The following is a 24,286-nucleotide window of genomic DNA, read 5'->3' on the forward strand; positions in this document are numbered from 1 at the left end:
TTTCTTGTAATTATTTCTTCAAATGGTCTGTTAAACTTCTTGATGTTTAAGTCATTTATTTAAGATTTAATAAGTAAACAATGTAGCAATACAAGCATATGACTGCATACACATGCATGTGTAGATTGTGGCTTTGTGTTTCATATAAATATATATTGTTAACATAACAGCAAATGGAAGCTACCCATGCCAAGACACACATCGCACCCACAGTTTTGACTCCTACTACAAGTGTCTGTGTGCGGGGGGCTGGACCGGTCAGTACTGTGACGTGGACATTGACGAGTGCCTTAGTGACCCCTGTCTCAGCCCATACGTCTGCTTCAACAACGAGAACTTCTTTGAGTGTGCCTGTCCCGTCGACAACCCCCACTGCGAGTTTGAGCTCTATCTAATCGCCATCATCGTCCTGGCCGGGGTTCTCCTGATCATCCTAATCGGTACTGGGATATACCGATACAAACGGAAAAAGAGGTCAGAACAAGCATCGAAGAATGTTGAATAAGCACAAAAGAGAGTTGAAAATCGATTATGTTTTGCTATTTCAAAAGTTTGGGTTTTTTTTATGTTAGTTTACTCATGGTTTACTTTATCATGGTCTCACTTAACTTTTGTTTATTGTATCAACACAAAATATCGTAAATAGTTAATACATATGAAGATAACCATCTTGTTAAAATATATACATTAAGATCTAATTAATATGTGTTATAAGATAAAATTATGAAAATTTCATAAAATGTTATTGACATGTTTTCTTTTGTATTTTAGTCCTCTTGATAGGGAAACGGAGTAAGTATTTCATAACCTTTACTTGAAAAACCAGAACATTTTTATTACTTGGCTGTTCAATCAAGAGTTTGCTGTTTCTCTCATTTTGTGCACTGTGTAGCGAGTGTAATCAAGAGATAATGTGATCTGTGTTTGCTCTTACAGTAGTATATATGGATCTGAATCTTCTTATACTGGATCCGCCTCAAGTATCAGTGATGACGATGAAGAGAGTCTACTCGGTATGTACTCTGTGTATCTTATTAGTCTATGCTAATTAGATGTACCTTATGAATGGTGAAAGAAAGTCACCGTGTTAAAAAAAAACCTTATTCAAACTACACAAAATCCTGTTAAGAGTAATTAAGAAAATACGTTTTATAAATGTTTTAAATCCTAACTCCTGAAAGCATTAAAATTTGTTAAAAACTAGAGTTTTATTATATGATTTGAAATAGGTTTAAATGCATGTTAGGAAGAAATATCTCCTAAAGATTCTAAAGTATTAGTACAAAAATCTTGTTTTATTGAATGCATTAATGAATAATATGTCTATAATTATATACATATTAATGACAAATAAAAATAACAATCTTCAGAGAAAATCATTTAAAAAAAAGTTTGGTACATGGATTTAAAAATCTGTTAAAATTTTATCAGCTGAGGTGCATAAATTACATGTACATCAAAACACCATGATTTTTTCACGCCCAAATAAATTCACATAGGTTAATATACCATCAAGAAATTTACAGGGATTAATTATAGCAGAAAATATTTGCATTGGCAGTTTGAGGTTTATTTAATTTTTGCTGTATATATATAAACAAGTTATCATTTCAGATGAAAAACCTTGGAAGTTCGATGGTGCCAACTCAGATGATTTTAATGTAAGTGACATTAAGATTGAATATACCACTAACAGCATGTTTTTATGCAAAATTGAGATAGGACAGGAAACTTGAAATAATTGACTCAGGTGCTAACATTTTCCATTAAAATTGTAGCGATCACTTCTTTAATTACAAAAATTGTTGAAACATCCAAATAATAAGATTGCCTAGTTTTATCTTGTAGAGTTTCCTGTTTTGCTTAATTTATTTTTTTGAAGTTTGTTCTGTAAGAATTGCATGGATTTCCATTTTGGATGCTTTTTAATTGCACAACAATTTTCCTTAAAACAGATGGACATGTTCTATCGGAATCCCAATTTCAACAGGGTAAATATCATCAAAGTTGTTATTCAGTCCTGTTGTAATTGTTATACTTGGTGTTGTCTGTATTGTAATTGTTGTTAACCTCTGTGTTGTCTGTAGTGTTGTTGTTATACTCTGTGTTGTCTGTAGTGTTGTTGTTATACTCGGTGTTGTCTGTAGTGTTGTTGTATACTCTCTGTTGTCTGTAGTGTTGTTGTTGTACTCCGTTTTTGTCTTTATTGTTGTTGTTGTTATACTCTGTGTTGTCTGTAGTGTTGTTGCTGTCATACTCTGTGTTGTCTGTAGTGTAATTGTTGTTATACTCTGTGTTGTCTGTAGTGTTGTTGTTATACTATGTGTTGTTATTGTTACACTCTGTGTTGTCTATAGTGTTGTTGTCTGTAGCGTTGTTGCTGTCATACTCTGTTTTGTCTGTAGTGTTGTTGTTGTTATACTCTGTGTTATCTGTTGTTATACCCTATGTTGTCTGTAGTGTTGTTGTTGTCATCAGTAGGTGTTGTTATTGAGCACGTTAATACATTCTATATCTTGAATTTATGTGACCTTGTCATAGTTTCTGTTCAGTTGATGTTTATGTATTATTCAAATTTTTGTTCTCTGTTATGGTCACATAACTTAAACTTAGAATACCCTCAGTACATTCCTAAAGTCATTATCCATTAAGTACATTTATGTAATTATGAAAGGTACAGCGAAAAATGTACCTCTAAACCACCAATAAATGGGCCAAATGTATTTGTTTTAAATATAATGTTAACTAAAGTTTATAAAAATTGTTAATACACAACCTTTCTTCTAAGACATTGTTTGAAAGATGTCTACAAAATTACAAAAACAAAAAACAAAAAGAAATTTATTTGTTTTCATTATTTAAAAAAGACAACAAAAACTTATCATACCTCTTTTACATCATAGGATTTCACAGGAGAATTTGGCAATATTCCTATGAAAAAGGTGAGAAGAAATAGTTCCAATTTACAGAATATATAGTATGTCTCAATTCTCAAACCTATAATTAAGATATTACCCCTAGCTGGATAGCATTGACAATGGTTTATTTGATGGTGTTGTAGGAGGCAGTGGACGAGATGTACAGGGTAATTGTTTTTCTGTACTAGTTCTGCTGTCTTTGTACTGTCAGGTGATGGAATCTCATTAATAAAATGTCATCCATAAGGATGATGTAGATAATCAGGATGTGTAATTGTAGTCATGATAAAAACTCTCTCTCTCAATTTATATGTTTTCAATTAGTGCTTTGTATAATGCTTTTTCTACTAATAAATTTTAACCACCCTCTGCTGACACCCTCTAGTGATCAAACATCACTTGTCTGGGGCATACCAGGTATTACGTCTCCCCTTTGTCCAAAATGGTTCACTCTTTTCCCCAAAAGTGCCTATAGGTAAAGGGTGTGTGGTGACCTTGAACCAAATTTCTATTGCTAGTAATGACCATATATTCTCTCCCTTTTCGAAATCTTGCTTAAAGTTTGCCCCAAAGACTGCTTTTTATGTAAGAAATGTGCAATGACCTTGACCCAAGTTTTTTTTAGTTAAACAATATGATCATAGCAGATCTCTTTGAAATCCAGTTCTGTACCATAATTAGTTTCCTTCCCTTTTAACTAATCTTGCACAGACTTAACCAGAACACTGCCTGTGTGTGAGGGATAATGATCTAAAACCAACTTTCAAGGTCAGATGTCAAGGTCATAGCAGACTTTGGTTAAATCTTTTTCTGGGCCTCATGTTATCTTCCATTGGCCCCATCAGCCTAAAACTACACCCATTGGGTGTTTGTTTGATAAAGATTGTGCAAAATAAGTTGAACTGTATCTCTAAGTCCTAATATTTATGAGAGTGGGTACTTTGAGATGGTCACCATGACAGCCCAATGAGGTTTAGTTTGAATTGTGTTCTGAAAGTAGCACAGGATTGTAGTTTGTACAACTCCATGATTTTGTGTATTAGTTAACTGCTTTAATATTATGTTTGAATTGGATTTTTGTTGTAACACATACAGAGTTATTTACTGCAATTATATTTCATGTATTGTCAGCTTATTTTAATGAAGATAACTTTTATTGAAGTAAACATTATGATTTTCTGAAATGGGTACATTTTTTTTCAGTCCACATTGGAAGACAATTTCTTTCAAAGTTACAAAAACTTGAAAGTCCATGAAAGTTTAATACTGAATAATTGAAGATTTTAGATCAGTTTTAGATATATTATTAAAGTATGTCAACCAGTAGGTGCCAGCATAGACAAATATCTAATATGGGGCTGCCCTGCCAGATATTTCTAAACAAGCTTGTGTTATAAATTTATCAGGACACTCTAAATTTTAATGTTTCAATAAAAATTTTAAAAGCTGCCATAATTTTTAAATGGATCATTTTTGTACACTGAGCAAACCTGTGTTAATAATTTTTGCAGGGCTATCATAACCCCGCCTTGGACATAGAGCCTCACTATGACCCGGAAGATGACATGGTTTACCACGAGAGACACTTCAAATCCACATTTGAACCATTGGTACCAACGAAATACGAAGGAGACTCGATTCCCAAAAACATTCCTCCCATCATGACTACTGGAAAGCGTGGCAAGGTGCTGCCAGCCCTAGTGACCGACAAGACCTCGCCCTACTTTGTACCACCTGCCTACAAGCTGATGGAGAAACAGGGCAAAAAGAAGAAGAAGAGAAGTAAGAGGAAGGTGGGCAACTGGGACCATCCTCTGGAGGAGGCATACCATGCAGGGATACGGACCCCACCCACCCAGGTACAGATGGACACAACTAAGATGGTTGTAGCTAAACATCCGACAAAACAAATGGAGCATGAGATGGGATATGCAAAAATCCATCCAACTGCTACAGAGAAAACATCATCTGGCATAAGCTTTGACCTCGGCATGTTTGAAAAGCCAACTCAGCCTCCTCCTCCTCACCATGCCAGAAAGCCTAGGCCTGGTGATGCGAAGCTCTACAAGGTCCATCCCATGCCAGAGAGCAGAGGGGGCAATGGCTTTGATCTGAACTTGACAAGTACCCCCACTCAGGACCTGACCAACCCAGGGGATTCCAATCACCGTCAGCAGTTCAGGTTCAAGCACGATGAGTCAGAGAGTGAATTCTGATTCAAACATGAGCACAAGTTTTAGACTGTTGTTTTCTTTTATTATATGTACATACAATTTTGTGAACAGATTTTTTTTTGCCAGTGTTGTTTTTTGTTGTTTTGATGAAGTTTTATAAAACAAGTTCTGTGATACTGTTATTATCTGCATTTGTGCCAAAACTGATATTGTGATATGTTTATATTGTGGGATTTTTAAAAATATTTAAAAATTGTTGAACTGTGTTGTTGAATATAAAATAAGACTCAAATATCATTGAAAATGAATTTAAACGGTTGAAAACATGTGGTTTTGACTATACGATAATGACTTGAAAATTATATATATTGATTAATTATTTTGCCTAAACATACCTGATGTGTCGTGCTATATTTAATTTGTTGTTGTTAGAGTGGTTTGAATATATAGATAAAGTGATTTAAACAACTTCGTGTAGTTTTTAGTAAGTAATTAAAATTTTCCATTAGACAGCAATGGCAGTTAATCGTGCCATGTTCACCTAAAGTTGTGACTTACTTATCAAGGCGGGTCTGCTTCTGATAGATATTTTTTAGAAGACATGCTTGTACATTTCAGGACTCGTGTATAGAAGCGTACAAAGAAATGTAACATAGGCGGTGGAATCTTTTAGTATAGCCATTAAAACTTCCGCTGTGATATAATGTGGTGATAAAAAAAACTCTTATTCATCACTACATATTATATAGCCTGAATATTTTTGCCCCTATTTCTTGAGAAATCCGATTGTGCTCATGCTGATGACATGGCGTACATGTAGCTTTCATTTAAGCATGCTTAATCTCCTTCAGAAAATATGCGGATTTATCATTATCATTATATATGAGGAAGTACGGGATAGTAAGAAAACTTCGGGGGAAATGGCTCGAAAGCATTTTTATTGTTTATATTAACATCCATATTTTAACAAAATAAGTTCGTAAAGAGTAAGTAAAACGTCAGTGCGTTAGATGATAGAGATAGCCGAGTCTTTATAAATGGGAATTTGAATCTGACATCATCATGATTTTTCTGATTTTTCGTGCAGTCCGTGATTTTTCTTAGGTTGCTTAATGTTTAGACAGACTGATGAACTGGTTAAAACTGGGTGGCGCAAGTTTCAGCCCTGTCAGTTTCTATAAAGTTGTGATTCACAATCAGTTTCTAAAGAAAAGGAGAAAATACTTGGTATGGTCTGTCCAAGATATTTTTGCCGCATATTTTCTTTAACTTATTCGATATCTATAAATACTTCTTGGTTCAGACGATGTTCATTCGTTAGTATGAAAAAGCACAAGATTTGAAACTTTGAAACGCCCCCTGTAGCTTGTCAGATTTCAATACACGGCTAAAAAATAAAAAGTACGGGGATTTTTCATTGCTAAAGGGATGAAGCAGCCCGGATGATAAAAGGATCTCAACATCTCCAATTATAAATCTCAATAAGAAACCTCCGGATGATAAAAAGATGTCAACATCTCAAATTATAAATCTCAATAAGAAACCTGTTTTCGTTCCTGTTAATTTTTACGAGGGAAAACTGATAATGTGCGTCAACAAAGTTATCTTGAAAATTTCCCTTTCATCGATTTCAATTGCATTTCTTTCACAGGTATGTGTATTTTTATAAAAAATCTTCCAAATGTGCAGCATACATATCTTTGGACAGACTATAGATGTAAATATAAAGTTCAGACACGAATGCCTATTTGTAGTCAGAATGTATTTGAACGTACTTTGCCCACTAAGTACTACTATTGTCTGCATGAGGTACAACTAAAGTGTGTCATGATTTATTTGAGTTCATCCTACAACTGGAGTAGAGCATTGACTAACATCGACCTGACTCAGTGTGATATCGTCACATTTAGCTTTAGAGAATTCACATCTGAAAACAGAAGAAAAACATACAGCGAACAAATTTGATGTATGAACAATGTGAATTCCAAAGATATCACCGAGTTGTTTGATTACCCGCTGTTGTACATGACGCCGTTGGATCCACAGGTGAGTGTGACAGTCGCTGGGCAGTTGATCAGGTTCTTGTTTTTACAGAACACCTGTTGGAACAGGACAGTCTCCTGGCTCTGGGTGGTGGTAGTGGACATCATCATTGTGGTCATATCCACTGGAGCCATGGTGGCATCTGTTCCCATCATGGTGGTATCTACTGGCATCATGGTGGTATCTACTGGCATCATGGTGGTATCTACTGGCATCATGGTTGAGCCGGATGGCATCATGGTGGTATCTACTGGCATCATTGTGGTTGGTGGTCGTGTAGCGCTATTGCAAGCACCGTGACTCTTGATACTCAACGTAGAGAACATGCACAGTGCATGGGCGAACTCGCAACTGTGAATATATGTAATTGCGCATTACAATATGATAACATCACATTTTCTTTACCTGATGAACGTTGAAAATGACACGTTTTCACACTTACTGATTAGCGTATGTGCGATCGTCTGAACCGCACACCTGTTCATCTCCATTGGTTACGTGAGTCCTGCAGTCAACGACTAAAAGATCCAGGCAAAAGTGGGTTCCGAAGTGAACGTTGAGGTCCTGGATCTCGTTGTTGACGTGAAGAGGGTTGTCCGTCACGAAGCCCTGGTTATGTCCGTGATTTCCGTGCGCTCGGACGGCTTTGCCGTGAACAGCTGTGAACATGATTTGGAATGAAAGATTGAAGTCTTGGTAGAATTGATAGTAAATGAAGCCAATTTTCTGTACTCCTTCGACCATTAATTATAATATTAAGATAACAAAAATTAATTTTTAACATATCTATCGCCAGAGTCAGTATTTTATTTGCGTAACACACGTGAAGCAGGTATTACGTTGTACTAAAGTTCCGGATATTCTACGTTAAAGATCCCCAATTGGTCCTGTTGTTACGTCTTTACACTGGGTAAGAAAGGGACTTGGACACGATTTGACTTAAAAATTTCAAATTTTGTTTTTCCAGTTTCAATGTTCATACTGATAAATATAGTTCATAATGCTATGTCAAAATTTAAAACTCAAATATCAAGTTATAAGCAAGATACAGAGATCATAATTCTTTGTTTTGTAAACAAAGCTCGAATATTGTCATTTTAACATATTCGTTGTATTAGTGTAAATTTCAATCAAATGTAACTTTCTTTTGTTGATAATAGTATTTAAGAAGATATTGAATTAGTTGAAATTGTTTTTACATATCATTTTGTCTAAGAAATGGTAATTCTCTACATTACATTTTTTGTAAACATCTATAAGACCCGAGCTTTGTTTACATAACTATCAATTCTTATTCTGTATCTCGCTTGTAACTTGACTTTAACATTTAATATTTTGGTCAATTTTTAAAATGCACCAATAAACCATTTTATACATAAAAAATAAAAATTAAAATTTTTGATCTCAAATCGTGTCCAAGTCCCTTTAATTAAGGACTAAAGTATCGACAAACTTGCATCATAATCATGATGGTGTTTTTCCTAAATAGGTTTATGTGGTAGTATTTGATATGTATTAAAATATCACGATGCATACCAAGATACATTTTAATTAACCATCATGATGTCAAATATGTTACTTTTAATGATGTCAATTTCAAATTGATTGGTCAAACGAAGACTAATTTGAATATCTTATATTTTATAAATACCAGATAAAAAGATCTTTGAATCAAGCTTACCAGCAGGAATAAGAATGGCAAAAACAAACAGAATCATGACGAACTCTTGGAAAGAAAAGGATAGCCACTTGATCTCGCCGAGTTTCTGGTTATCAAAGGAACCTTCAACCTTGTGGCCTCTTTTTATCCCTTATCACTTATGACAAGACTTCGTGTCTTCTTAGGGAAAATGTGATAATACGAGACTGATTTACACGTACAAAATTAATATTCATTAATATAGCGACGATAACTCTTTCACGTACATGTGTACACAACGTGTGTATATTTATCTAGCTGCAGAACTGTAGCTCTATTGGAAATTGAAGTTTAATGTGAGGTATCAAGGGCTAAGATAGTATATTGCATCAAATAAATATTTCACCTTTCAGTATTTTGTTAAACTCCGCCTTATTCAATTTCTAGTTCAAATGGAACCAGTTTGAAACGTCCGTAATCAATAGATGAGGGCAAAGGTTGTTCTTGGATTATGCAATGTTTCAGAAATTTTCATTTGAAGATCATGAACGTATAGAACATTTTCGCAATCACAATCATGACTTACTCACAACATGAGATGTGCAATTGCAAACAACTTTTCTTTAGGTGTATGTTCAGCCAGTAGAAAATTCAGCTCGTGAGTGACATGATTGTACTATCATTCATAACGGACATATATGAGCAAGGTCATGTGTTGTACTAATGTGAGTACAATTAAGTCAGTATTCATATTTCTTGATGGTAGTGACAAGTTAACCATTTAATGGGGGCGTGAATTGTTCGCTTCTTGTTGTATTTAATGCGTGTATTACAAAATGTAGTTTTATTTAGTATCAAACATTATAATGTCAACATAAGAAGAATTGCATGTAAGGATATTCAAACATCAAGGTCACACTTGTAGCTCAGGTTACCTATTGTTATCACTGATCATGCGACGTTACTACGTCTAAGCAATTCAAGTTTCTTTGAGAATATCAGACTAATTTGGACCAAACTCGCTTGAGCACAAGACACTACCTGTCAATATCGTGAGAGTGGATACTACAGCAGACCACGCTTTTGACGAACACAATGAATTGACGCTTTTAGTCAATATTTTTTCCCCGTGGACTGTAAAAATATAGTTGAAGCTAACGAATATAACGAATTACGTTTATAACGAAGTAAAATTGCCCATATCTGGCACTTCGTTATAAGCGTGATTTACTGTATTAATTATCCAAGTCCAAACAAGGGTGGTGTACATGTACTGGCAGTTACAGTTATCCCATCAATTTGAATTTTATTTTGGACCACTAACTCAAAGGTTAAACAGCTAATAACATAGAAAGACATTGTTTTTTCAATATCATGACAAATATTTGCTTTGTAGACATCCAGATTTGTGCACTGATCGCCTCAATGAAGTACAGACAACTCCAAATGATTGTCAACCCACGAGGTCAAAGGTCAAGGATAAAACTTATCTCGGTATAAAAAAGTTATTGTTTCGGTGCAGATCTTGAGATGTACTGGGTGATATAATAATAATTGTTTAATATTTTTCCTCAGCTAGAACATGAATTTTATTCAGTATAACTTATCTAATCCGGTTTTCCAGAAATCCGATTGGAGAATTTTTTCCGGAATCTGTAAATTTAATATGCAACTTAAAATTGGATTATTGTAGATATTAAGTTTATAAATTCTTTCATTCTCTTGCATTAATTTTAAAATCATGCATACCAAATCGAGGCGTGTCTTTATACTTTTTCAAACGTATGCATCAGTTCCAGAACATACAACACCAGGGTAGGTATTTCAAAGAGTTTATGTCGTTTCCAAACAATAGAACAACGTGTCTTCTATGTGTAAAAATAGAATTCACATGATCTCATAAAACAAAAACACAACATACACATGTACATGAACACAATAATGGACATTTTTAATGATTGCACACATCAGTCAACGTGTTGCCGTTTAATTCAGAATGCCACGCGTTCGATGATTCCATTAGTGCGGCCATTTCTGAGAACACGTGTGTCTTTGGTTTCTGCTCCCTCCATTCCAGCCAGTGGGTCAACATGGTGCCCTTGCCCTAGAAATTCAGAGGACATGGTAAGAAAGATGTTTATATTATTTTTTCCAGCATTTTTCCTATATTATACGTTGTTTTGGGTTTTTTCTGTTTGTTTGGTTTTTGTTTGTTTGTTTGTTTGTTTGTTTGTTTGTTTGTTTTTTGGGTTTTTTTTTGCTTTTTTTTTTATTATTTTCAATTTCTAAATTTATAAAACTGGATTAAAATAATAATATTATTGTCCTTGCCTGCAAATTGACAAGATCAGCCCCATCCATCTCCAAAATTAGTGGATAAAAATATTTTAGACTTTACAGTTTTAATTTTAAGGATTTTATAGTTGTTATTCGTTATTGATATATGATTAATAATTTGTAATATTTGTATATTATGATATAACAATATAAATCCCAAAATACCGTGACCAGCTTGCATGCCACTGAATGACTTACTAGCATAGGTCAATTACCATTTTTATAATAACTGATAACAGTTTAGCCTTCTTTAGTCTCCTTACCTTGATATAGATCTCTCCCCTAGTAGTTAAATCGATGTCCGGCGAGTCCCGTAGAAGTGTAGCCGTGGAACTACTGATTTGAATTTTTGATGCTGAAAAAAAGAATCGGGCGAATAATATGGCGCAAATGCCTTATTTGGTAGAATCGTTAAATACATTTGCTGGTCTTTTAAATCAGCACAACTCACTTTCGTGATGATTCATCCTTCAGTGGTTAACACTCTTATTTCTACTCTTTTACTTTATTTTTGTGCAATTGTCACACGTTGTACATTTCGTATTTACACCCAGTCAATTCAAAATTTTCAACATGACATTTTGCGAACTTTGGTGCCCGATTATATTTAATATTCTGATACAATCAAATTGAAGATGAAGACAGTAATTAACAAACCTTCGCTCGTGCTTTCCATCCTTGACGCTGTGTTTACTGTGTCCCCAAATAAACAATATCGAGGCATTTTGCTACCGATAACACCCGCTACACAGGGGCCTATACAATGCAAAAAAGCAACTCCTCACCGATCAATACAAGGCAAAATTCATTAAAAAATATGTACCAGTTTGAATTCCAGCAAAAAGAATATATAAATATAGTTCCAGCATGAAACTGTCAAGAATAAGCCATAATGTATAATTTATTAAATGATGTGTATACCAGAATGGATTCCTGCACGGAGTTGTAACTTCCGGTGCGGCCGGTGCCGGATTTTGAATTTGTCGACCACCTTCATTATGGAGATGGTCAGTTTGGCGATCTCTGTGTGGTGGTAGGTGTTCCTCTGGGGCAGACCGGAAGCACACATGTAGGCATCCCCGATCGTCTCCACCTGATCAGACGACAAAAGAAAAGAGGGGTAACTGACAATATCATCTTCGCTAGCCAAGGGTTTCCGATACACTACGCTTCTCATAAGCTCTATCTCTCTAGATATATAAACTATATTTTTATGCAGATTGCATAATTATAACATTTGGGGCTAAAATCATAAATATTTGTTTGGTTGGTGTGAAAGTTTATTTATTGGCAAGTATTAAAAAAACTAAACTAAACTTTAAACGATTGATAAACAAGTTCTAGCTATCTCTCCTTGGCAGGATGTTAGCTCGAGGGGGTCAGAGACGTTGGAGTAAGCCGGAGTAGCCGGAGAAAACCCACAAGTCCAATTAGGCGACCACCAGTCATTTTTACGTAATTATATCTATCCTCACCTTGTAGACGTCATATGCGGTGATGACATCATCAAAAGTGGAATATAGTTCATTCAACATTTGCACAATCTGAAATTACAATAAATATATACAAAAATACACTGTACGTATATTATCTAATTTATTAAACATAACGCAGCGATGCCTTGTAAGAATGAAGGAAATAAAAAACTGTGAACCTGCATTGGCGATGATTCTGCGGAGAATGACGTAAATTGTACAATGTCGGTGAAAAGAATGCTAACTGATTCAAATGCTTCTGGTTCTACAAATCCTCGAGACTGTATCTGATGAGCGATTGATCTACAATGTGAACGAGTAAAGAAGTCAAGACAATCCACAAAATGTACAATTTATTACGCGTATAAAAAATCTGCATGGACCCTATTTCATATCTATTCAGCAGGGACCTCCAAGTATGCGACGTCCAAATGGGAGGGATTAGGCACCTTGATATATTGAAATATAAACTAAACAACATTTCCTTAGTATGTAAAATATGATTATCGTTCTCAAATATTCAAAATTTACAGTATTTGACCCTAACAGCAATGTAACTTATTATTTTAGTAGTAGTGATTCAAAGAAGTTCATGACGTACGAATCGCAATCTGACTTTGAATACTGGTATGACAACGGACCCCGGAGTCATAAAAGTTAGACGCGCTCACTTTCGATCTCAGTCTCCCTTTTACAAAAGGAATATATAGTGCAAAAGTAAGACTGAGATCAAAAGTGAGCTCGTCTAACTTTTATGGTCCGGGGTCGGATGCGTGAAAGAAAACACATACTACTTTATGTAAGTTTCAATTGATTCGACTGTGTATTTTGATGGATAGTATAAATGTACAATGTACGTCCCCAAGTTGAAATTGTGTTTTACGTTTAAGCGACATTTAAAAACTCTAAGTACGATCCGTAAAAATAAAAATGAAGTGAAACAAAAACAAAAATTAAATTGTGCTGAATATATGTAAAGGAATCATGCTCTACATACTGGGGCAAGAGTCGATATAGAAGATCCTCGGCTCTTTTCTTCTCATGTAAGTATTTCGAGGTCCTCTCTTCAACCAATTCCTCCAAATTCGTTGCATATTGCTCCATTCGTTTCAGAAGATTGTCAAAAAAGTTGTCAGCTTGAACACTGAAACAGTTTTTTTTTTTAGGTGAAAAAAATCTTATTAAGTTTGTAAAAAAAAAATTACCTGTGCAGAACAAAGGTAATTCACTGAAAATAATGAACCATTATAATGGTGCTGCATTGAAAATGATTTTTTAAACTATTTAAACGTAAAAAAAACACACACAATTATTTTAATTTATAAATTTCATATATACATTGTATATTAACCAAACAAAATTACAAATCGAGCATTAATTATAATTGAGCAAGAAGTCTAATTACTCTGTAGTAATTTTGATGTTCTTCTTCAGCTCTTTCAGAGTAGGTCTACATTCGGGACTTTCGTCCCAACACTTTGAGATCAGGGCTTGGAGTTTTCCCGGACAATTATTGGATTCAAACAGAGGCCGGAAGTGAACAGTCGTCTGGTTCCTCAGCCGCTCTATGATTTCTGAAACAAACGGAAGTTCCCAAAGTTGAAATCATATCTTTTATCATATACAAATAATTCATAAAAGACAAAATTAAATACCATTTTAAGAAAGCTCGATGCTCTAAAAGTTATCTATCAAATCTTATTTGTTAAAATATGACTTTTAAGTCAGAAGCTTTTATTTAGTAACGAAAAAAATGATATCTCAGCTTTCCTAATTTCCTTTTAAAAAAAAAAAAAAAAGAGGCTTTCCTTTTGAAGAAAAAAAGGAGATAAAAATAGTCTAAATATGGCATTGGCCATCAGGTCCTGTACAATTGGTTTGTTTACATATTCACCGTAAGGTTGAATCTGAATTGTCTCGACTCCAAATGGACCAGTTCTCTCGAACAGTTCGTGCATTACAATGGCTAGCGAGTAGATGTCCGATTGTTGATAGTGTCCGAAAGAAGGAAGAACTGTCAGTCGAAGTCTCTCTGGCGATGTCCAAAGCAAGTCTATGAACGGAATTACAACCAATGTAGACTCGCCATTCAAAAACCAAACGATATCCCTTAGTTTGTTTAAAACTTCCATTTGAGTTTTGACTGAAATCTACTTCCGTATATCCTGGTTATTTTTTTTTCGTGATCACTTTCACATCGCAAAAATAACCATATGCAAAAATATCCGGTTTTGTTTGCTTTTAGAAAATTTTAAAAATAGCAAACAAATAACCGACGCAAATAAGAAAGGTTTACTATATTTTCCAAAACATTTTGACTCGGTGGAAAAACGCCAAATAAACGGTATTGTATACATAATAAAAATATTAATTTGCAGTTAGCTGTAAATGACCATGCATTGAAACAATTGCAGTACTTAATAAACACACTTTATAAAATAACATTATTTTACTAGTATCAAAGCCGCGAGTTTCCTTCGATGTAGTTATACAGGTCTGTGAATGTCAGAACTCAAAAGCAACAAACATTATTACTATAATTTATATTACTTATATGTTGACCCTTTGAATAATTTCTATAATTTGATAACTCCCATAATGAGTAAGATTTAAGTTTATAAACGCCAAAAGAATCGTACCTCGATCGCATCTACTTTTCTTCTCGAGCCATTTCCGGGGTCCAAAGTCCGTCAGTTTCAGAACAAATCGGCCATCAATGACGCAGTTCGAGCTTTTTAGGTTTCCATGGTAACGAATACTTGAGCTGAAGATGTATTCAAGACCCTTATCAAAAGAAATAAAATTTCATATCAATTAAAACTTCTTAACTTTTCATTTATGAGAATATTTTGTTAGTAAACGTACAGTACTGATTGTATCATACTTCATAACTGGACATATTTTAGAATGTAGGATATTTCAATTCTTAAATGAAATCTTTTGAGTTTTGAGAGTTTATGAATAATGATAATAATTTTGCTTAGAATATATATATCATACTTTTTTAAAGGTTAATTTGTTATATATACAGTACACTTGATGCATAAAGAAGTCGTATGTAAATTACCTTCATCTTGACAATGTGTGTTAAGGTATAAGTGCTACTGAGTGACCAACAAACCTACCTTAAAGACGTTAAAGACTTAAAAAAAACACTTAATAAAAAAACATGTACTTTTAAACCGACAATTGTAATTGTATTTTCTATTGATGAACAATGACATTGTGAATTATTTTAAAATAGATCTAAACTGTTCAAATATTTTATGCTAAATTATTCATGCATCGTTAATAAAGGACATCAGGACTAAAACATTTCATAGAACTTTGCTTTTACCATAACCTCTCACTTAGAAATTTAATTTTTCAAAGAACATTGTACTTCCAACAAGCACCCTCCCTATGTGCGATGTATGAGGAGGTACGGTATAGGAAGACAGACGGACGGACTTACATGTGTTGCAATAAGCAGCTCACAAGGTGTCCGTCCTTTTTATCAATTTTTAATATATTCACTGAGGATAATGTTACAAAAACTACCTATTATTACTCACCCTAATTGTATCCCAGAGTAAACAGCAGCGGAAGTCCCAATTCATGTTGATATCTTCATTTTCCAAGATATCCTTGATCAAATATAGATTTACAATTAATAATTATATTTTCTGCCATCGATATGCTTGGAAGTATGAATACTTTCGTATAACGCTTCCGTCACTGAATAAACTATAATTCCAAATAATTAACTTTTTTGCTTTCTACATTGTATTTCAGAGTTATCAAAAGAGGACTTCAAAAAGAAATTATGCAAAATAAAGCCCTTTTTTGATCTACACATATATATTTCTATAATTCAAATTCAGATTGCGAAGTGTTTCAGTCGCAAAAAGAATGATTTCCTGTGCCTTCAACAACTAACTTAGATAAACTGAGAGACGGACGGACAGGTATAAATCTTTTGGAGGTAGTGGGTGGGGGGGGGGGGGGGTTAATTCAAAATTGTTTTATTTGTTGTAGTATTGAAGTGTATATATTTAAGAAGGTTTGAAGGTCGTGGTCATTTTTAGACTTTATTAATCTCCTTATGAAGAAGAGCTCCGTTATAAAAGATACATCAAAATATTCAAATTTCAAAGCTAAAATTTTCAAAGAGGATCTGATCACTAATTTGTTCACCACCCAGTCTCTTTAAATTGGCATCATTGTCGTTTTCATTGACAAAACTCATATCGAATTTAATTGATTTCCCATTTAATTAAACTGTAATGGAAATTCTCCAGTGTGCTTCTCCTACCATTAAGCTCCCTTTGCTGCAATATTCCGCCACCACAACAAACTTGAGAGAATCCATGCAAAACCCGAATACTTTGGCTACGTTCAAATGGTCCAGTTCTCGAATCTATAAAGAAAATAAAAAACTGTTTGAAAAGTGAGAAGGGAAAAGGAAGATCGGTAGAAATAAATTGTCCATAAAAACCATAATGAATTACAAAAGTGGGGGCATGTTCATCAAGCTATCTTAAGTCTAACATATGTCTCATATATGTCTTAGGACACATCTTAGTCATAAGAGAGTTTCTCAAGGCCGTTCCAACTTACGACACCTCTTAATTTTGTAATTTTGCATTTTATTAACTGAAAGAAAATATTATGCGGCGAATTATATCTGATCGAAAATATCATTGACAGATCCAAATAATCTAAATATGTGCGAAAAAGTATACACAATTAAACGTTAATGAAAAAATGATAAATATCATGATATGAACATGTATTTACATTTGTATATGTACATGCACATGCATGTACACATCATTGTCTACATTTACCTTGGCAAGACCTGCATAAACCAGTATATTTTAACATATCAGATTAACGTAAAGGACCGTAAGTTTCCACTACGCAGAGACTATTTCTATTTCTCTGCTTTGAAAATCCCATCCCCTCCCACTTACACACCGGAGTTACATGAGTTTGAATTATGTATATATACTTTCAGGAGTGTTTGAAGCTTTTTGTCAGAGAATTTCAATTCCAAGTAAGGTGACAAAGGCTCGCTGATATTTAATATGTGTGATGAAATTATTTAAAAAAAAATGTATTTAAAGCACGCATTTTTTTAAACGTATAAAAATGTAATGGGTGATAAAAAAAATCGAGCAATTAAAATGGATATTCCTCATTAGTGACTCAAATCTTTAAAAATGTAATTGTTTAATATTCAGATATGCTTATGATATACATCCACATTACTCAAATACTTTTTTACATTATATTTTGTTGATAGATATCTTATTTGGTCAGTCTAAGATATCTTTTGGGATACGTCCAAGATAGCTGTGGTTTACATCTTAAAGGGGCGTGGTCATAATTTTGGTCGAAAATCATCTTCCGATTTTAATGTTTACAAAGCTTTAATATGGCATTTTTAATAGTCAACAAAAACTTGAGTATCATTTGTTGAGTTTTAAGTAAGGTACAGAGCTTACAATTCTCTGCTATGTATACAAAGCTTTTGTTTACATTTTGAATGTTGAAGTAAAATTTCCAGTTTTAGACCTAAAATGAATATGTTATAAACTGTTTATTTATGCTTAAAATGAATACGAAGATAGACAAATTCGCTTGAAAAAGATTTTTTACTGGTATATGAAACCTGTGTAAACCTTTGTTTACATGACAAAGAGTTGTGAGCCTTGTATCGTGCTTATACTTGATCATTAGAAATATATTTTTAAAGCACTGTAAATATTAAAAAAAATAGTTAAATTAACTTTAACCAAAACCGTGACCACACCCCTTTAAAATGTGTCTTAGAGAGGTCACAAGATATGTCTTAAGACATATCATAGGACATGCCTTAAGATAGATCCTAAGATACTTTCATGAACATGGCCACTGATTAGTATCTTCCGATTTCAATCAAAATATCTATATTACACTATACAATAAAACAAGTAAAAAAAAAGAATGAAACAAAGGAAAAACAATCCGTAATACCTTTGTAAAATGTTAGACACTTTCTTTGATAGCTTATTAATTCATATTTATGGTGGGTTTTTTTGTTTATCACAGTTTCTACAGCTGCTATTAATTCGACATAGCTCGTAGATCAATTTCCATTTCATTATCTTCTTCCTCTAAGGCGATCTCCCTATAACGTCTGTAAATCGCCAAACTTGATTAATTTTCACATACACAGCGACCAATTTTTGCTGTACAATTTCGAATATCTTAATATTATTTTCCTCCTGGGATAGCTTAACATTTGTGCACTCTTTTTTTACATACCTGTCTGAATTCTTTCACATCGTAAATGGAATCGCCCTTTTCAAATTTTTTCAGCACAACGGTTGCTCCCTACGAAAAAGAGACGATCGTGTAAAAGTGTTTGCACAAAGCAGGTGTTCAAAGTTCATTAATTACAACTGGGACTGATGTGGATTTTTCCCCAAAGGTCGAATCAATGCAAGAGCAAATGTTCGACGCTATGTCCTGCTTGCTCTTAGAAAGTAAATCGTTGCGGCTTTACATTAATAGTTATTCGCCAATAATGAATCCCCCCCCGTCTCTCTCTCTCTCTCTCTCTCTCTCTCTCTCTCTCTCTGTGTGTTCATGAATAAATATAATCATATGATATTATAATTAAAAGTTTGACAGTCTCACCATTTTGGTCTGTTTACCATTCTAGATTTTACCTTTTATCATTTGAACTAGGCGTACATTTTTTACACTTTAAGTACATACAAAGTAAAACAAAGCATGCTAAGATCTATGTAGGACCATCACCGTTACAACCCCCGTACCCCCCCCCCCCCACCAAAAAACATAAATAAAAATAAATTGCTAAAATCTCATTGGCCTTTATAACGATTATTCCATTATTCCATCTACGGCGAAACTATTTACTAGTATTAGACTTGCTGTTGTGTTTATTCACTCCATGACTTAATATCACGTCATTGCACGAACGAGGCACAAACAACAACATGCAAGTTCTTGCAATTTAAAATAATAATTATTATTGTCACACGTACCGAAGTACACTACTAAACACGAGGGACATCCTTTGATTTTTTTTTCCCCAACGTAACCTATAATTAAGAAGACGTGTATGTACAAGGTTCGCCGTCACCAAGTTTCCTCAAGTCAATACTCAGCCTGTACATTTTTAAACCCCTTTCACAATTGGCGCACGAGCACTTTATAACACTTTGCAATAGGAATTCTTTGGCTTCGCACGAGCTATCGCGTACGTTGCACGAGCTCTCGTATTCGTTGCATGCGTTTTTGTGGTTGCATCAAGTCTCCTCAAAATTGTTGACATGCACACTATTCAGACGCGACCAAATGCGGTCCAAATTATTGCAATGCAACGCAAGAACATTAGTACGAATGTTTAACAATGTTTCGCGTACTCGCAAGAGCGATGCACGAATTTTAAAGATCGTAAGATAAATCGCAGCTGTTTTTGTGCGTGTTGTGCGACCATGAAACTGTTGCTCAACGTTTCTCGTGTAACGGTTTACTATCACTGCAAGAATTTTCGGTTTCAGTATCCATGCTTTGCCCGTATATTCTGGATTTAGGGTTATTTTCGCCACATGACATTTTACGGTTTTGTCTTGTCTTGAATTCGCCCAAACAGTGACGAGTGTATTGATAAAAAAAATAATATGAGGCATTGGAATTCGCCAAGTCTTAAAATATGCTTACGGACAAAAAGAGCGCAATAAGCGAAAATAAAACGGGGCGAATAGTTCTCTTATACAGTATACAGTGTATAAGCATACTTATCTTCTCTTGCATTCAACTACATCTACTGAACAGCGTCGAAAACGGGCGGTATCTATACCCCTCTGACTCGATGAAACGCATGATCGGACGAGCGCCGCTCATCCTATCGCATTAGCGCACCTTTAATTTTCCTATCATCTAGTCTTTCGTGCGATTCTATCGCATTATCTTACAACACTCGAATTCATTGTAAAACAGTCGCATATAGACGCAAGGTATATCGCAAGATTCAATGCGTTAACATCGCACAACGGTCGTTTTAAATCGTGCGAGTTTCGTACGAATACTTTTTCATATGCGATTATATTGGCAAAAGTTTACGAACAAGATCTATTTTTTTGTTCGGTCGCTAGAATATTTTGTCGCTTCTGCTCGTTCGCCAATTGTGATAGGGGCTTTAAATCGATTTCTTTTATAAATGAAGTTTGTCATACGAGTATCTATTTTTGTGTGTAGGGATTATATTACTTCACATTATTATCTTTAAATAAGTATAAAGTCATACCTAAGTCGTACCAACCATCCGCCTTAGTTTTGCTCAAATTGGCCTAGCTAAGCACACTTTCTTTTACGGTCGTAAATGTCTTAGAGCACGTGTACTCAAGTCATATTCTTCCGAACGATTCATATTAAAAACGGTCTCAATTTTAAGTATCCTTTTATTCATGTTTTGAGCCAAATGAGTCTATAAATGGCATTGTTGTTGTAGGGGATTTTTTAAAAATTTTATAATAAGGAGGTAGAATTCTACACATGTTTACAAAATGATTTTGATGGGAGGCGACTTTAATAGTGAGAAACAATAATAATATAAATGCAATCGTTAACATCATCACATATTTAACTGCAAAAAAAGTATACCAAAAAAATAATGAGTATAAGAAAATACTAAACGAAATAGCGATCAGGATATTACTAGTATAACATACATGTATAAATTAAAAATTAATTACAGCATACGTGTACAAATGAAAAAGAAAGAGATCAAAATCCTATATTTGCATTTGACCTTACTGAATTTAAACTTACCTTGTACAGTGCCGTGCACACGAGGTGTTTGTCTACAACAATCTGCTCAGAACGGAGAGAGATCTATGTAAAACAGGATATAATCAGATAGGGCGCTGAAAGTTTTGTTTGTACATGTTTTTAAACAATTTTCCCCATATTTGGGTGGGTTTTTTTTTTGGGGGGGGGGGTTGAATGACATCATTACACATTTTTTTTTACGCTTTGAACTTTTTATTTGCTAAGAACGCTTCTCGAAAAACTCTTTTCTGTATAAGCAAGTCTAATAAGTAATAAGTAAAATGCCAGTGATAAGATATTCTGTAATTTTACAATGTTGAGAGGTACATAAAATGATCGAAAAAAATTGTTTTTAAACTTTAAAAAATTTCAGTCATAACTTCAGTCATAGAAAAAATCAATTACTCTAGTGTATATAAACACAGCTTTTAGAGTTGTTGTATTTTCTAATACGAGATGAAAGCTTAGTATATAAGCATAACACATTGTAATAAAATATTTCATTGTTACCCTAGACATAGAGAAATTAGATCTCTTTTTAGCTATGAGGTCGGTTTCCTTAATTCTCCATACACTTTCGCTTGCTTTCTTTTTGATATGCCTGCAAGTAACAAAAAATCGAAGTTAGTTTCGTGAAAGTAAAGGTTTGAACTGTTTTAAACATAATTTCAAATAAAAAAAATGTATAGGATCACTGAAAAATACTGGTTTTATATATTTTTTAATTAAGATAAATCCAATTAGAATCAATGTGATACTGGCTGTTAATCAAATAATTAGACAGGGAAATGAAAGAAATTACGAACAACTCTTTGTTTAGCATCGGAGCGTGAAAATATGCATACATGTCTCGAAATCTTATAAATAGATATAGATAAAATCGTTATTTCATATGATACAGGTTTCATGAAAAGTTCAAAGAAACTTCGGGCAATGTCTAAAAGGTATAGTTATATTTACTTTTTTTCAGAATTCGGTTAATTCAAAAACATATTTTATATTTTTAATATCTCATAAATCGTTTAGACTGAATGTAAACTAAAATATTTACGAGAGAGAGAGAGAGAGAGAGAGAGAGAGAGAGAGAGAGAGAGAGATATTAGTTTACCTTACTACAAAGCGTGGAATGATGATGCTAAGAAACACCACTAAAACTAGAACTCCTCCCAATGTTCCGACCACGATCTCTAGAATCTCAGTCTGGGTCAAATCTATAAAGTCATAACCATTACGTGCTTTAATTGTGATATTTGACGCAGTATTCTGAGGATAGTAAGTGAAATCCTTTATATAGAAATCTATTTCATTAACAGTGTTGAAATATGGCTTTGTGGAAGATATGTATTTTTCTAATTTCGAATAATACCATGTAAATGGGTTTTTTGTAAGCAAGTAACTACAGTCATTTATTTGTTTCAAATTGGAAGATATGGGTTACATTTGTTAAAAAAAAACAATACTTAATAAATACCCATACATGAATTATTAGTTGTACACGTACTGAAGATAACTTAAAGAATAAGGAATCATTCTTTGAGTATTATGAGGTGATAATTTTGGTCGGCGCGTGATCAAATCTAATAAAGCCCGAAGGGCTTAATAATAGATTTGATCCCGCCCCGACCGAAATTATCATTTCATAATATTCAAGTAATGATTCCTTATTACTTATATTTATGTAATTTTAAGCCATTGTACTATTAGTATTTAGATATAAATAAGCAAACCCCGCTGGCGCCCCAATTATACGAGTTATGGGTTACATAGTACAAAATCGATACGTAGTGTTATCACAGGCAAAGACACTGGAAAATGTAAATATTAAAAAAAAAAAAAAAAAACTCTGTCCCAAGATATCTTCGTTTCATATTTTGCTTAATTACTTGATATCTATTAATTCCTCAGGGTTAGAACGATGTTCATTCAAATGTATGAAAAATTTCCAAGATTTCTTTTTTGAAACGTTCCTCAAGCTTATCAGGTTTTACTTTATACACGGCTAAAAACGGTATGTCTACGGGGATTTTGTATTGCAACAGACCCGGATGATACATGTAACGTTGAAGACTACCGAGTGGAGAAAAGATGTTTTAACATTCCCTGTTATAAATCTCCGTAAGAAATCAGTTTTCGTTATTGTGAATTTTTCCGTGTAAAAAAAAAATAATGAAATATGTGAATAAAATTATCTTGGAAAGTTTCCCTTTCATCTATTTCAATTTCACTTCTTTCACATGTATTTGTATTTTTATTTTTTTTTTTTATCAAAAATCGTCCAAACATGCTGAATGAATATCTTGGGACAACCCTTAATCGCTCATCTTTAGTGAATTATTTTGGAAGAGATCTCGGATTATATTTTTCTGTTAGATTTATATCGGTTCGGATGCTTACTATTGTACGTTTAGCGAAACCATCCAAATAATAGCGCCCCCCCCCCCCCCGCAATATTGAAGTAAGATTTAAAAGATATCAAAGATGGATTAAAGTTTAATATGCTTTGAAGTTTGAAAAAAACCATCAAACATATAATATGATTTTCTCTCTAGAAATGTGAAACATGTATGAAGCCAACTAGAATTTTTATATTTAAGCACTGAATGTTTCGTCGGTCCTATAACACACCAGGCCGTGTAGACAAATTGAATAACGCGCGTTAGTGGCTGTGCGATATGATAGAACCATTTTAACGAGAGCTTGGAGTTTTAATAGAGCGTAGCTATATAATTCTTGCGTCAAAAAAAGTTAAAATGACGCGGTTTCAAGCGAAATATGCACCGATTGCGTAGTCTTAGCTCAAAAGCCAGACAAATCTTCTTGATTTCAAAGAGCCATGGCTGAGAAGCCAGAAATGAAATAGACAGGCCTACGTCA

General features: G+C 33.9%; 3 protein-coding genes across 5 annotated transcripts in view; 1 reads left to right on the forward strand and 2 right to left on the reverse strand.

The window, feature by feature from the left end:
* The window catches only part of LOC105328182 (uncharacterized), an 82,072-nt gene extending 76,512 nt beyond the window's left edge, over window positions 1–5,560 (forward strand). For both annotated transcript variants that reach the window (XM_066079120.1, XM_066079121.1), the window contains 8 exons: window positions 171–474; window positions 772–792; window positions 937–1,013; window positions 1,615–1,661; window positions 1,956–1,991; window positions 2,904–2,942; window positions 3,062–3,085; window positions 4,430–5,560. In XM_066079120.1, coding sequence (XP_065935192.1) covers window positions 171–474; window positions 772–792; window positions 937–1,013; window positions 1,615–1,661; window positions 1,956–1,991; window positions 2,904–2,942; window positions 3,062–3,085; window positions 4,430–5,134 — 1,253 coding nt within the window. In that variant the 3' untranslated portion in view covers window positions 5,135–5,560. The remainder of the gene's footprint in view (window positions 1–170; window positions 475–771; window positions 793–936; window positions 1,014–1,614; window positions 1,662–1,955; window positions 1,992–2,903; window positions 2,943–3,061; window positions 3,086–4,429) is intronic.
* A 1,348-nt stretch (window positions 5,561–6,908) lies between these two features.
* On the reverse strand, window positions 6,909–8,977 carry LOC105328183 (agrin). Of its 2 annotated transcripts, XM_066079123.1 has the most exons (5): window positions 8,817–8,977; window positions 7,578–7,794; window positions 7,397–7,486; window positions 7,106–7,354; window positions 6,909–7,019 (listed from the first exon to the last, which is right to left on the reverse strand). In XM_066079123.1, the coding sequence occupies exons 1-5, from the start codon at window positions 8,851–8,853 to the stop codon at window positions 6,935–6,937; spliced, it is 678 nt and encodes a 225-aa protein (XP_065935195.1). In that variant the 5' UTR covers window positions 8,854–8,977; the 3' UTR covers window positions 6,909–6,934. The 2 variants fall into 2 exon arrangements, with proteins under 2 accessions (XP_065935195.1, XP_011427253.3); XM_011428951.4 differs by having other exon boundaries at window positions 7,106–7,486.
* Window positions 8,978–10,580: 1,603 nt separating this feature from the next.
* LOC105328196 (atrial natriuretic peptide receptor 1) overlaps window positions 10,581–24,286 on the reverse strand; it is a 39,327-nt gene continuing 25,621 nt past the window's right edge. Inside the window, exons 10-25 of the mRNA XM_034482719.2 lie at window positions 22,521–22,623; window positions 21,923–22,013; window positions 21,413–21,475; window positions 18,878–18,946; window positions 16,881–16,985; window positions 16,141–16,212; window positions 15,226–15,370; window positions 14,481–14,639; window positions 13,992–14,160; window positions 13,584–13,730; window positions 12,766–12,889; window positions 12,587–12,655; window positions 12,033–12,204; window positions 11,769–11,867; window positions 11,375–11,466; window positions 10,581–10,878 (exon numbers count right to left, since the gene is read on the reverse strand). Of these exons, the coding sequence (XP_034338610.2) occupies window positions 10,726–10,878; window positions 11,375–11,466; window positions 11,769–11,867; window positions 12,033–12,204; window positions 12,587–12,655; window positions 12,766–12,889; window positions 13,584–13,730; window positions 13,992–14,160; window positions 14,481–14,639; window positions 15,226–15,370; window positions 16,141–16,212; window positions 16,881–16,985; window positions 18,878–18,946; window positions 21,413–21,475; window positions 21,923–22,013; window positions 22,521–22,623 (1,832 nt within the window). The 3' untranslated portion in view covers window positions 10,581–10,725. The remainder of the gene's footprint in view (window positions 10,879–11,374; window positions 11,467–11,768; window positions 11,868–12,032; window positions 12,205–12,586; window positions 12,656–12,765; window positions 12,890–13,583; window positions 13,731–13,991; window positions 14,161–14,480; window positions 14,640–15,225; window positions 15,371–16,140; window positions 16,213–16,880; window positions 16,986–18,877; window positions 18,947–21,412; window positions 21,476–21,922; window positions 22,014–22,520; window positions 22,624–24,286) is intronic.

The sequence above is a fragment of the Magallana gigas genome, chromosome 3, assembly GCF_963853765.1.
Source record: "Magallana gigas chromosome 3, xbMagGiga1.1, whole genome shotgun sequence".
Lineage (NCBI taxonomy): Eukaryota > Metazoa > Mollusca > Bivalvia > Ostreida > Ostreidae > Magallana > Magallana gigas.